General features: G+C 47.5%; 1 protein-coding gene across 8 annotated transcripts in view; it reads left to right on the top strand.

Annotated features, from left to right (window-relative positions):
- The window catches only part of znf536 (zinc finger protein 536), a 174,878-nt gene that overhangs the window by 89,090 nt on the left and 71,593 nt on the right, over positions 1-14,195 (top strand). For all 8 annotated transcript variants that reach the window (XM_023953729.1, XM_023953732.1, XM_023953733.1 and 5 more), the window contains one exon: positions 7,572-9,853. In XM_023953729.1, coding sequence (XP_023809497.1) covers positions 7,573-9,853 — 2,281 coding nt within the window. In that variant the 5' untranslated portion in view covers position 7,572. The remainder of the gene's footprint in view (positions 1-7,571; positions 9,854-14,195) is intronic.

Raw genomic sequence — 14,195 nt, 5'->3', positions numbered from 1 at the left:
GTCTGCGGCGCGGCTCCCAGTTCCTGCTGGAGATCCTCCGCCTCACGTTTCCACGTCTCTAAATCCCATTTGCCGCCTCAGCCGGGAGCATATGGCAGCCGTACCTGTTCTTCCCCACAGAAAGTGTGTGTGCTGCAGGGTTGGGGGGGGGCTTTCAAACAGACATTCAGACATTGAGGAATCATTCAATTATCGGCCGCGTGATTTAAAATAATTACCTGACTCGCTTCCTGTAATAAGTGCAGCTAATTAGCCAGAGACTTTTCTTTGAGTTGAAAAGTCCCAACAGCAGAAGAAGCTTCGGCGCAAACGCCGTCCTGCCTGCAAGGCGTTCGTGCCCCCCCCCCCCCCCCCACCACCACCTCACTGTGCACGAGGAGATCCTTCTTTCTTAATTAGCTGTGCAACGATTAAAGTCTCCTCGTAGTAAATTGAGCTGGATTTCCACACCTGTCACAACAACGCCTCCCTCCTCCACCACCTCTGTACCCCCCCCCCCCCCATCCACCCCTCCCCCCGTCGACCGCAGTCATTATGCAGAAAGCGCGCAGCAGGAAGTGGAAGAAAACAGCAATTATTCCTGATATTCTCCTATTTGTATCGACGTTCACCTGGAAGCTCCAAACCAGTACCCCCCCCCATCGCCCCTCGCCCTGCTGAAAACTGACCCCCACCCGCCGTGAGGCTGCTTTCCCGCTCTACGGCTGCAAAAGTTTCTGCACCCTCTCAGAACATTGAAAGGATACTCAGAGGTTCTGCAGGAGGAACGGCAGATTCTGGTCATGACAGTGGAGTTTCTGGTCAGATGTTGGCTGAAGCCTCACAGAGCTGCTGCTTTTGGACCTACAGGCTACAACCACGTCATCTCCCTGACGTGTAGAAGAAGCTCCTGTACAGATAGAACCCAGAGGTTTTCTCAGCTCTGAGGTACGGTGAGACATCTTCTGTGACTAAAGACAAATCCAGGTGGAATCCATCCGGACGAAGGAGAATCTAAAGATCTTAAAACCATCACAGTCTGAGATGTTTGAGTCTGAAGGGATCACAGATGCGTTCCTGCAGCTTTGAGAACCATCACCACACATGGAGAAACACTGTGGAGATGGTTCTCAAAGCTGACTCATGATCGGTCACCGGGGACGATGGAAAGAGACTTTTGGAAAAGCAAGAAGCCATGAAAAGAACAAAGGAGGAGGAACACAAAAGAACATCTGGATGAACTGCAAAACCTCTGGAGCGCTTCGTGACCTCAGACCTTCATGTGGCGGTGGGAGTGTGATGGTGTGGGGCTGAAGGTCCAGACAGATCCAAAAAGCAGCAGCTCCTCTCCAAATGGATCAAGGTGAAGGTTCTGGAGTGTTTTGGTCAAAGTTCTGGACTTTAGCCTGACTCTTTCATGGCTTTTGACTCAATTTTGTTCAAACAAATTTATGTATTCCAGAGGGGCAAATCTTTTTTCAAAGTGCTGCATGGCTTAAAAAATGTACATCAGACACACGCAATAAAAATATTGTAAATAAAAGTCCTCAATACGAGGAGAGGCCCAATACTACACAACGTAAAAACAAGATAAGATGAAGTGACATATGCGTGTTGATTCAGTGTCATTCCACTGATTAGCTGGGCTGCCTTTAAACTGTCATTCCTGCTGAAGAACCTGCATTAAAGCGCTTTTGTGAACCTTTTTTCACCGCCTCGACGCGGTTTTTCATGTCAGGACCTGGAGTCAGGATCAGGGAACAGACACGAAACTCCGCTGCAACATTTCCTCGTCCACTTCTGTTCACATCTTTGCGACCTGAAACACCGAAGCGACTGCTGCGCCGCTTAACAAACGGCGTCGAATGCTGCGCTGGCGGCTGCTGCAGGGGTCGACCGTGACCTCCATTGTACAGCGCTCCTGAGAGGGAGAGCCGTGCACACGCACGTGCACAGGCACGCACACACACACAGGTGGAGGCGTCCGCAGGTCCTCATCATCAGAGTGGGAATAACACCAGGGATGGTTATCATAAAGGGAGGCTTTGAGCTCCCGGCTGTCTTGGGAAGATGACTCTGGAACAATGAACTGTGGGAATCTGCTTGTCCCGCATTGATCTTCCTCCCATGGCATCCCCCTGCAAGGCTGTCAGAGCCACGGACGGATAAAAAGAGGCTCCGCATTCCCCCCCGCTCCCTCCCGGTGTCTTTCTCTTCTCGCTGTCAGGAGGGCTCGCACTGATCAGTGGGGATGAGCTGAAAGTTGAACTACCTGTTGACAGGAGCTCTTAAGCAGCCCTCAATGATGCATTGTTGCCGGCGGAGCCGCCTGTTCATTCATGCTCTCCGCACATCTATTCAGGCTCCCTTGCTGTTGTTTTCTCTGCTCTCTCCGTGAGCCGAGGTTATCGCATCCTCTCCATACTCCGCTTGGCCTCTAATTGTTCTTCGCTCCTGCACAATAAGCGTTGTTTTTGGCGTGTTTACGGGCTCGGGGAGACGTCTGACTTCTGCGCCACAAATTGGACGCCAGGGACGCGCCGCTTGCTCCTTATGGCGGTGATGCTGTTAGAAGATCAGCTGCACACCTGCTTCTTTAAAGACCCACTCTGATAAACAAAAAAACCCTGTGTTTTTGGTATTTGAACATGTTCCTGTGGCATTTCTCTGATGGTGGAGGGCTCATATAGAGACAATCATTCAGTCAGTTGGTCTCAGACTCTACAGGCTGTCGGGACTTTGATGGCGGATCTTGTCCTGAAGAGTAAAATTGTCCACAATCCTCCTCTTTCTGTAACGTGTTGCAGCATACAGATTCTCAGAGAGGTTTCAACATTTTTTCCGGTGAAAATTATGTTTTTGGTGTTTTTAATATGTTCATTTTGGACAACTATAAACAAAATTAAACTCAAAACATCATTTTTGAGGATTTCTTTGTTCAAATCGTTGTGAATCTGGAGTAGACGAAAAAAAAGCAGTTTGAAAAGCATATTGTTAGCGATGTCAAAAACACGCTGGGCGGGGCCACACGCTCCCTGCTGATGCATCCACCTGCAGTCAAATAGATCCACGAACGTCTTTGTTTAATGTTTTATGCTGGATGGCTCTTATATTGGCCGCCGTTCATGTTGCACCCGAAGTGTTAGGTTGGGGTTGCGAGGGGCTGTAAACCAGAGGGAAAGAGTGTAAACAGAGAGCTCTCAGCAGTGGGGAGGAGATGGGAGGCGGGGTTGTGCCGCCCACAACTCAGAGGTGAATTTCTGATGAACTCTTGCCGCTCTGCACCTAGAAAACGACATTTTTTTTTCCCGATTTTGCCTAAAATGGCATCATCAGAATTAAAAGATCACTGGGAAAACGTTGACAACAGCATAACAGAGGACTGGAGGGGGACATTTGGCAGCAGAACTCTGTTGGGGTTTCTGTGAAATGGCGGCGTCTTTGGTGGGGTTAGAAGGTTGTGATGGAGAGGTTGGAACAGCACGGATTGAATCCGGCAGGTGCCGTGCGACTGTTCCACTGCCCACCGAGTGTTTTCACCTCATTACAGAAAGCAATAATGCAGTGCAGTCAGAGTGCGAGAGAGAGGAAGGAAAACAAGGCAGCGCCTTTTTTTTTATTGGTTTAATTAGACGTCTCGCAAAGACCACCTGCAATAGAACAAAACACAAAGTGGCGTCTGTGGCGGCGCACCTACCAAAGCAGCGACTGACGCCTGCTTTGCAGAGAGGTAATTGATCTCTGCAGCTGAAAAGAGTCTAATCACTAAATATTTAGCATTCTGATCCGAACACATGCAACATATGGTAAACACCCACTTGGTCCCCACTGGTGTCATTAATGATTTGGGGCAGAAATGATTGAATCCAGCATATTGTGAACAATGATTGATTTGTTTAAAGCAATGACTTTGCTCATGAGGGCCTAATGAGGTATCGCATTTTGATAAGTTGACGGGATTCCGGTCAATCCAGCCAAAATAACACCTAATGGCTTTTCGATGCTAAACTTTCGCTCCAAACTCCGACTTCACGTTTCCTCGTACAGGAAGTTTCGGATTGAAGAGGAGCACATTTAAATCCCACGTGCGCTGAAGGTGCTCGCTGCCATCGACAGGGCAGAAATGAAAGTGAAATGCATTGTGGGGCAGGCAGTGCTGGCAATTAAGGCGAGGACTGAAAAGAAACCGAGAGCAATGAAATTTGCAAAGAGTACATGTTTACTGGTGCACGTGGTGCTGTGTTGAATATTAAACCACAGACTATAAAGACAACAAGTGAAACGTCGTGAGAAAATGCGAAAGGAAGTCTTTGTGGTTTTGGAGGTATCGGAGGAGCCGATGGTTTTAATGAGGCAGCCTCGCTGCACATGTCAGGAAATGATAAGGTTATACAGGTTAGAGTAACGGATACTGTACCAGCGCGCGGGTGCATCTGTTGCTGCGGCGCCGACTCAAACGGGACGCGTGGCAAAAGTGACCGGTAAGAACGACAACTTTAAAGGGGGGGGGGGGGGCACGGCGAACTGTTGTCTGCAGTGGAAGGGTTGTGTTGAAGTGTGTGTTGATGTGAGAAGAGGAAGGAGGCAGTGGCGGCGCATGGGGCGGGGAGGAGGGGGGGGGGTCACATAAGAAATGTCCTTTTTAATCAGGGGAAAAAAATATAAAATGACTTGGGAGCAAGGCAAGCATATTAATGGGCCTCATTTGCATACGCTCGTCAGCCAGTCGGTAAAAACACACACAAACGGGATTCGTCAGTTCATTTCACATTATTCCATTGTCTATCTGCCTTTGTTATATGTTAAAGATAAAGGCAGAAATCAAATGGAAGAAAAGGGCAAGCTGCTATCTCCACCAAATGAGCAACAGCTCATCAAGCCGCCTCAAATCACAGATTTCTATTCCAAAAGGAACCGGCTCTTATCCGACGTGCACTCCCAAGCACATCAATATAAATGCTCCTATATATTTATAATATATAGCAGAGCCTTTATTTTCAGATGAAGTCGGGCTTTATGACACTTGTGAGGCGGAATAAGAAGAATTCATGAGGGGGGAAGCCCACGAGTGTCACATTCCTGCAGCAGAAACTGGTCACAGTGTGCAATTCATGTCCTCAAGATAAGAATCCAACACCAAGCCTGAGCTGGAGGGGCCGGTGACAGAAAGAACAGGCCCCCATTATGTCTGCTAACCTCCCATTGGAGGGAGGGGGGCAGAGGAGAAGATGTCAAATGACTGGGAGGCTCTGAGATCTTTTTTTTGGAGGACTATAATCGTATATGGTGGCAGCCGGCGTTACCAGGCAGCATGCTAATCAGCTTAATGAGATGCAGTTTTTTTGTTGACCAAAGCAGAACGGTGGTTATTGTTACTTAAGGCTCTGACCCCTGCGAGCAGCCAGGAAAGTGTGCGAGCAGATCCGTCCTCGTCTCCATCTGGAGAGCAGATGGATCCGCATTAGAACCAGTGTTGCTCTTTTTCTTAAATTATTTATCTGCTCGTGTTGTACATGCGAGATCAAAACACTCTCGAGAAGTTGGATTAGAAAAAAGAAAACAGCCAGGATGCATTTGGAACAGTAAAGAGCGCCAACACGACGGAGCGCCTCCTGGAACCATCCTGCGTTTAGAATGGTTTCAACAGGAATTGGATTTGAATCTGGATGTAGATGGAGCAACTTCACCCACCTTTGTTACCCTGTTGGACCTGTTGGCAAACACAACTTCGATTCTGTCCGAATTCCTTCACTTACTCCCCAACTCCTTAAGGACGCTATCCTTTAATGCTTTTCAGACACATCTTTTTTAAAACAGCAAATACAACGTCTCCCAATTTCCAAAGTGAAAACCAAAGTAATATAAACATGCAATGCATTGTGGTCTAAAAGAGATTCACCAATCTAGTGAGCGTCGACGCACTCTGGTTTTTTGTTGACGCTTCAGGGAAATTTCCAGGACACTGGACTTTGGAATTGTAGATTCCGACAACTCAACAGAAAGGTAAAGGCCCAATATGGGCGGCAGTAGCTCAGGAGGTTGAGCAGGTCGTCCAATGATCGAAGGGTCGGCGGTTCGATCCCCGCTCCCCCCAGTCAACTGTTGTTGTGTCTTTGGGCAAGACACTTCTCCCTCCCTGCCTCCAGTGTGGCTCCACTCTGTATGAATGTCCCGGTGATGGTCAGAGCGACCGTAGGCGTGAACTGGCAGCCACGCCTCTACCATCACAAAGTCTACATGAGGAATGAATGAATAATGGACGCATTGTAAGCGATTTGAGTGTCTGGAAAAGCGCAGATAAATCTAATACATTAATATCATTATTATTAAATGTAAGGGATAATGCCCGATGAGGTGTCCATTATCAGAAATGATTAGACAACATGGATCGGACGGTTGCTTCTACGAAGTCCATTAATTTCTCATAACGGACACCCCATACGGTATGATGGTCACTTACGAAATAAATTATATTAAATCAAATATTAGTACTTTTATCCTGTTATGTTTTTAGGTTCAAATCATTTTTCACAAGAAGCAGACTATTGAATATGCAGTGTGAGGCGTTGTCATGGGAACGACTCATCTTAAGAAAGTGGTTTACATGCTAAGCGTCATGTTAAGTGACAATTTCAGAGGGAAAGTTCATCTCTCACTGCCTGTTTCTGTCCAGATGATGAAAAAAGTTTATTTTAAAGAAACAAAGTTCATAACTAGTTATTTTAGATCAGTTTGACTGAAATATGGATGAACAAACTTTTTCTATAAACCTTTATTAATAAAACTACTTGTAAAAGAAAAAAAACTTTACTCTCTATCAAGCAATAAGGTAAACAAATCAGAAAGACAGACAACAAACAATTAAAAACTAAACTAAACTTCACGTTGCAGCTGATGTTAAAATTCAGCAAAGATCATCATAGAGACATTTGAAGGACAGACAACTGGGACAAACTGTCCACCTGTGTTCCAAGTTTCTGTTGATCCGGTTACAAACTGGCGTCTAAGCCAGCGCAGTAATATAGAACATTCTGGGTGTTTGACTGAAATGTATTTTTTTTTCGTGTCCTTTATCACTTTTTATTGGATCCCCTGCAGCCAATCAGAATAGAGTATTCACCCAGACCATGGTATAAGGGGTGCTAAGTTTATAAAGAGTGCTAAGTTGTGAGTAAATTTGGGCAAAGCCTTTGTTTCCTGGCAGGAAACTGAAATTTTCCTTGGAAAAGCAGCGAGATTCCCATCGAATGTAACACTCTGCTCTTTGTTTTAATTTTACCCGGTAACAAGTGTCGCGGCTCTAAGATGAGATTGTTGTGTTTAATGAAGGAACCCCTTTAGTTTTAAGAGCTTCTGTAAATATCATAATTGTGGCATGGAGGTAGCTTCCCCACAATGCCGTTGCTCCGTTTCATTAAGGCGTGTAATTGGAGGAATTGTGATAGGACAGGCACAAGACTAATTACAACCAGCTCGCTGTTTACAGAGTAATTATCGCATCCAAAAGGGTTTGGAGAAAGCCCCTCTGCGCTGACGTCTGCTCTGGGTGAAATGTCTTCAAACACTCATCTTTGCTGTGTTTTGGTTTCCAGGATGGAGGACTCCAGTTTGTGTCTTGGTGTATCATCAGCGGTGCCCGACGCCGACGTCCATCTCAGCAGTGCCGTGTTAAATGGCCGCTACCCCATCAGTCAAAAGCTTCACCAGCTGACCGCCCAGCTAGGACACGCCTTTCCAGAGCTGCACCGCCCACAGCAGCTTCCCGAGGAGAAGGCAGCCACGCCTTTGGACGAGAAGAGCCACCACGCAGCCCTGGCGAGCCAACCAATTAGCAGCCAGATGGCCCTGCTAGCCAATCAACTCAACAGGAACATCGATGCAGGGGCTCTGAGCGGACTGAACGGCCGCGTCGACCTGCAGCAGTTCCTCAACGGTCAAAACCTCGGCATCATGTCACAAATGAACGACATAGAAGACGACGCTCGTAAGAACAGGAAGTACCCGTGTCCGCTGTGCGGCAAACGCTTTCGTTTCAACAGCATCCTGTCACTGCACATGCGCACGCATACGGGGGAAAAACCTTTCAAGTGCCCGTACTGCGACCACAGGGCGGCTCAGAAGGGCAACTTGAAGATTCACCTCCGCACTCACAAGCTGGGAAACCTCGGAAAGGGGCGGGGCCGCGTCCGGGAGGAGAACCGGTTGCTGCACGAGCTTGAGGAGAGGGCCATCTTGAGGGACAAGCAGATGAGAGGAAGTGGCAGTCTTCTGCAGACCGCTCAAACTTTGGGCCTCAATAGCAACTCAAACACCCATCCGCAGCAAATCGGTTCAGCTTGTGGCCCCCCGCCCCCACCCACTCTTGCTACTCCTGAAACACTCTGCCAGCCCTCGACTTCGCCCAAGCCGACCGGAGCTCAAGATGAACAGTCTGTGAACCCGAGCACGGGCTTCCGTTGTACCTTCTGCAAAGGGAAGTTCAAAAAGCGGGAGGAGCTGGATCGCCACATTCGCATTCTTCACAAACCCTACAAATGCACCCTTTGTGAGTTTGCTGCCTCCCATGAGGAGGAGCTGATCAGCCACGTAGAGAAGGCCCACATCACGGCTGAAACCACACAGGGCCAGGGGCCCGGCGGCGCTGGCGGCATGCAGATGGCCACTGAGTTTCGCTGTGATGTCTGCGGCCAAGTGTTCAGCCAAGCCTGGTTCCTCAAAGGTCACATGCGAAAGCACAAGGACTCTTTCGAACACTGCTGCCAAATCTGTGGCCGCCGCTTTAAGGAACCCTGGTTCCTGAAGAACCACATGAAGGTGCATCTAAACAAGCTAGCCATCAAGAGCAAGCCCCCTCAGCACAGCGAGCAAGACATGGCCGCTATAAACAGCATGAGCAGCCTGGCCCAGGAAGCTCATGCCAACCTCTATTCGCGCTACATCTCCTGTCTTCAGGGAGGCTTCCTCTCACCAGACAAGCAGGGCCTCAGCGAGCAGCATCAAATGTTGGCTAAAGCTGGGATTGTCATGAAGGAGAAGGAGATGTTAGGCAAACTCCTTGGACCTATGGCAGGAGGGGTAGCACATGGGCTTGGCGAAAATGAGAAACGCTCACTTCTTGGTTGTCTCAACCTTGTGCCACCGCTGAAATCCAGCTGCATGGAGCGCCTCCAAGCAGCCGCCAAAGTGGCAGAGATGGACTCGCTCAATAGCTACCAAGCCTGGCAGATAATGGCCCGTGGAATGGAGATGGAGAGAGCCTTCCTGCCCAAGGACCAGCAGCACCCACCCCACGTGACTCCAGGGCAGGATGATGAGACAGGTGGAGCCTTGGCTTCTTACTCTAAAGATAAACAAGACTACTCCTTGATTGCTTCCAGTGATAGCTCTAAGCAGAAGCAGCTCTCTGATGCCCTACAGGCCTCTAAGGCCTCAGGTGGAGCCATGATGCCAATGAAGGAGGATGGCAGAAGCTTTGAAAGTCATCGTGACTTATTGCTTCACCATGTAAATGCTGAGGCTCCTGGAGCCTTGGCTGGTCTTGGAGGCCCCAACGTCGACTACGGCCTTTCCAGCCTGTCCGGCCTAAAGGAAAAGCCTTCTGAGTGTCCCGACTGCGGTCGGGCCTTCAGAACCTACCATCAAATGGTTGTCCACTCCCGTATACACAGCAGAGATGGCAGAGGCATCGACGAAGCTCTTCACCAAGGCGCAGAAGAACGCCGAGGTTCAGCCAGTGATCCTGAGTCACAGTCCATCAGCCGATCCACCACCCCGGGTTCATCCAATGTGACAGAAGAGAGTGGAGCCGGGGGAGGACAGTCTCAGACAGGGAGCGTCCAGGATGACAGTCCACATCCTTCTTCACCATCCTCAGGTAGGACACCAGATGCTAAAACCAATTCTAACATCCTGTTTAGTTGAAATCCCTCAGTAGATTTGGGTCCCAAAGCAGTTTTTCCAATGTGCACAGGTTTTGACCCTGGAAGTTCAAAAGAATTGGATTTAATTACAAGTTTTTAAATTGACGAGCAAATGCGCAGAAGTATAGATGGATTTCATTTCAAGCTAGTTTTTTTAGATTTGTGATCTTTGCCATTTTGACAGGACGTGCCATTATCAAACTTCTTCCATCGTGAAACTAAGCAAATTTTGCAAAACTGAAATCCCTCTGACGCTGTGGGAGCGCAGAGAACTGGATGTTCTCATGTCACTCAAAAACACTCTAGCACACCAGCTTTTAGTGCAATTTTGAATTCAGCATAAAAATGTATGATGTTGGTCCAAAAATGGCCTGTCCAGGTTGAACTCCGCCTTCGCCCAACAGTAGTTGGGATAGGCTACAGTGACCCTGTGATCTTGAAGGCGGGTAAGTGAGTTTGGAAAATGGTAGGATGGATGGATGGATGGTACAAAAATTCCACTCATAGAATTTTTCAAAATAGTTGAAGCCAAATTCTAAGTATGCATATTTACTGTATGTGATGAAGTTGTTTAACACTGGAGTGAATGGGGACTGGATTAATCACCCTGGTGGTCACATACTGAAGTGTGTTGGCTCCACATTTGTTTCAAATCAACCTCAAGAAGGAAGTAAGCAAGCCCCCCTCATTGACACCACGGGTTTTCTGGTAGTGGTTTGCAAGCTGTAGTCGCCCTCATTGCCATATTTTCCCCAACATCCTTAAACACATGACTCTAAACCAAAGAATCTACCCATCCATCCATCCATCCTCTAAAAATGGATTCCAGTTCACTAATTCCCATTCAGGGTCAGTGGGATTGTGGGACCTACCAAGATCTTGTGGGCGGGGTTTTCCCCGGACAGTTCCTTAGTTCGTCCCAATGACCTCTGTTTAAGGAGGTTACAAAACAGCATGGGTGCCCATACATTATGGTATGCAGACATATTCCGGAGCTGTCTCCGCACAGACGTGAAGACAGCGGCGCCACCGCGGCCTTCCCCCATCGCAGATTGGCCGTCTGAATCCCCGAGGAACAAAAGCAAAGACGAGGAGCGCAGGGACGCTCCTGCTTTAACCACAGCGATTAATAAATGTCTTTAATAAACACGTCGGAGAAAAGCAGCCCCCTCCCCTCTCCCCTTCTCCAGCAAACACAGCCCAACTGGGGCTAGATAAGTGTATGTTTAGTGGGATTAAGGGAGGCTCATTGCTAATGATTACACAAGTTTTTAAAGGTAACTTTTGCTTGCTCCTCAGGGCACAACACTGGCATTAAGAATCGCGCGCAGTAATTAGGTCACGAATTCGCGATAATCAGTCGGTTTAAGCTAAACAAGACACTAATTAAAGATATACATATAAAGCAGGTCAAAAAAATTAGCGAGCTTCATTCGCAAGAGCGAGGATGTGCTCTTAAGTCTTCTGAGAAAGAAAAACACATAAATAGAAATATAAATATAAATCAGAGTGGCTTAGCTTAAGGCTGTAAGCAACTTAATTCCACCAGTGGAGATGAAATTGTTTATTTATTCACAGAGGCATGAAGTCCTTATCATGCCTCTGTGTAGTGTGATGGGTTTGAACATGGGACAGGCTATGTTTATTTTAATCTAAGAAATAATAACAGACAACCCACCCCCACCCCAATTAGGAATTAATGAAAATGAGAGTGAGATAAAAACCTATTTTCTTTATAGAGACTATTAAACATAACACTTTCTCAACAGGCTTGGGTGTGGGGGGTGGAGGGGGGTGCAGCGGATGTAATTATCTTCTGAATTTTAATGCTGAAAGTATTTTTCTCCATATCTAACACACACACACACACACACACGCATGCACCCCTCTTCCTCAGCATCTTCCTCCTCGTCTCAGTCTCGACTTAAGCACCTCAAATCTGATGGGAAGGGCTTTGAAAAGCTGTTTACCAACAAACAACGTCTCTTAAAACCACCAGAATTCACCAAATGGTTTCAGTTACAGGTCTGTTGGGTGGGATGGGGGGTGGGGCAGAGTTAGATAAACTGTTCTAACCATTGAGAACTGGACTGAGTGACCCCCCCCAAACAGGAAGTAGCCAAAATCCCATAGACTTCTGTAGAGAAATAAACTGCAGTTACTCAGTCCTCCTATTGGTCAGAAGAACCGTTCTCCATCTGATACCTTTTGTTTTTTAAACATGTTCTTGATGATCCTCATTTTATGTATTAATATTTTTTTCTGTATTTTAAGTTATTCAAGTTATAAACTGACCAATCAGATGGCTCAGTAAAAGTAGGTGGAGCCTGCTGGCCCCCAACGTTCAAAGGGGTGGCCTTCCAAAAAGCTCACGCCTGATTGGAGGACGTCTGGCTTCAACATAGATCGCCACAAAAATGACTTGTGGCCATAGGTGAAGCGTTTTCTATGGTTGATGTCACTCACTCGGTCCAGTTCTCAGATGCTTTTACCAGATTCTGCTTTGTACGGGTAACATTTTACAAGGAGTGGTTTATTTAAATAAACCCCACACAGCGCAGCTTTTGCTTATAGTGATTGTTATAAGAGCCAATTTGTTTTCTTCTAAAGTCAAAATTTCAACGTTTTTGTTTCTCCGTGAAACAAAGACAGTTTTCTTGACTTTATCGGAGCAGAATTGAGACCTTTAAAGTTGCATGTGTGTGATGAGGAGTTAGTTCTTTAAAAGAGTTCCTGGTTGAACAACAGAAACCTTAATGATGCTCGTTTTTACCTCTTCCTGTGTTTTTTGTCAAGAGTGCCAAACTTCACGACTCACACGATTCACTTTTAGACCTCAGGGACTTTCAAATTAGAAGCTTTGATGTGTGAAGAGTATGTGTGGGGAAAGGTGTCATGCATCGCCTCTGCATGCCTTTGTTTGGCGCGCGTGCACGTGTGTGTGTGTGTTTGTGTGTGTGTGTGTATGTGTGTGCGTGTTCATCACACTCATCAGTCTCGAACAGGATGTGGCCACTGTACCATTGTGTTTACCTTAATAACTCCTTAAAGTGAAGCTTGTGATTTTTTTGTCGGGGCGTGCGAACACCTGCGCGCGTGTGCACGTGCAGGCCTAACCACCTACCCGCAGCCATCCTGAGTTAAACTTAATAAAGTAATCAGCAATAACATCTCAACTGTGAAAGAAGGTCAGCTGTGCTGCGTTTGTCTTTGAGATGCTTAAGAGTGAAAAAGAGAGAAGTGCTGGGGGGGGGGGGGGGGGGGGGGGGGGGGGGGTTTGACGGAGGGGGGGGGGGGGGGCTGAAAACAAAGGCTTCTGTCAGAGATGTCCTCTGAAGATGCTCCTCGGTAATCAGCTGACCTTGAGCACATCTCAGTTCCGATGGGAGGTCGTCCGTTTTACCAACCGCCGGGTTTCAGCAACAGGTTCACCGGACATGAGGGGGGGGTAGGGGTGGAGCCTCCCCTCCCTCCCCAGAGGCCCCTCCTCTATACTCTCATCTCAAATCACCTCCTGGCTTTTGTGGCTAAATGTGTGGAAAACTGGCATTTGGAAGCACACGGCTCCTAAGGCCCACTCCTACCTCTCTGCTCCTGGCTGCTAAAGACTCGTTCACTCCCTCCGGCTGCCTGCGTCTCTTTCTGGGTGCCTGGAGAATCCCCCCCCCCCCCCCCCCTCGTCTACATTTTCTTTTGCGTTGAACATGGCAGGGATTAGCCCGCATATCCCTGGTCTTACCACGGCTCAAACGAGCATGCGAAAACGCTTGCTCCATACAAATTGAAATTGGATTTGCCAACTTGACGCCTTAGGTTATAAAGCGTGGATATTCGTCTAATTGCAACAGTACAATGGGGGCGTAATTACACATGCAGACAAACTGTTACAGTGTAATTACTGTGTCATTGAAACAGGAATAAAGTAGAATTGAACCAGATCCAGACCAAAATGCTACGTTTATCATCATATAGCTATTATCAACGGGAGTCGTAGCGGATATCATCAACTTTACAAACTTCTCTCTGGGGTTCTGGAGATCTGAAAGTAAAACTATTGATTCTCTGAAGTAAAATTCTATAGATAGTATTTTTTTACGATTGCTGACGGCTAATTTCGCTTTGCTGACGCGCAAACACAAACGCAGAGAGTCCACTGTCGTCCAGGCGGCTCTGCAGGGCAAAGTGACACCTGACGTTGCTGGAATTGGCTCCGCCCACATCAACAATGTTCAAATACCGAGGCGGGCAAGGCTAAAGGGGAGGGGTTTGTTAGTCATAACGCAAACGCCTAACGAC

The sequence above is a fragment of the Oryzias latipes genome, chromosome 3, assembly GCF_002234675.1.
Source record: "Oryzias latipes chromosome 3, ASM223467v1".
Lineage (NCBI taxonomy): Eukaryota > Metazoa > Chordata > Actinopteri > Beloniformes > Adrianichthyidae > Oryzias > Oryzias latipes.
This window is presented reverse-complemented; position numbering and strand designations above follow the sequence as displayed.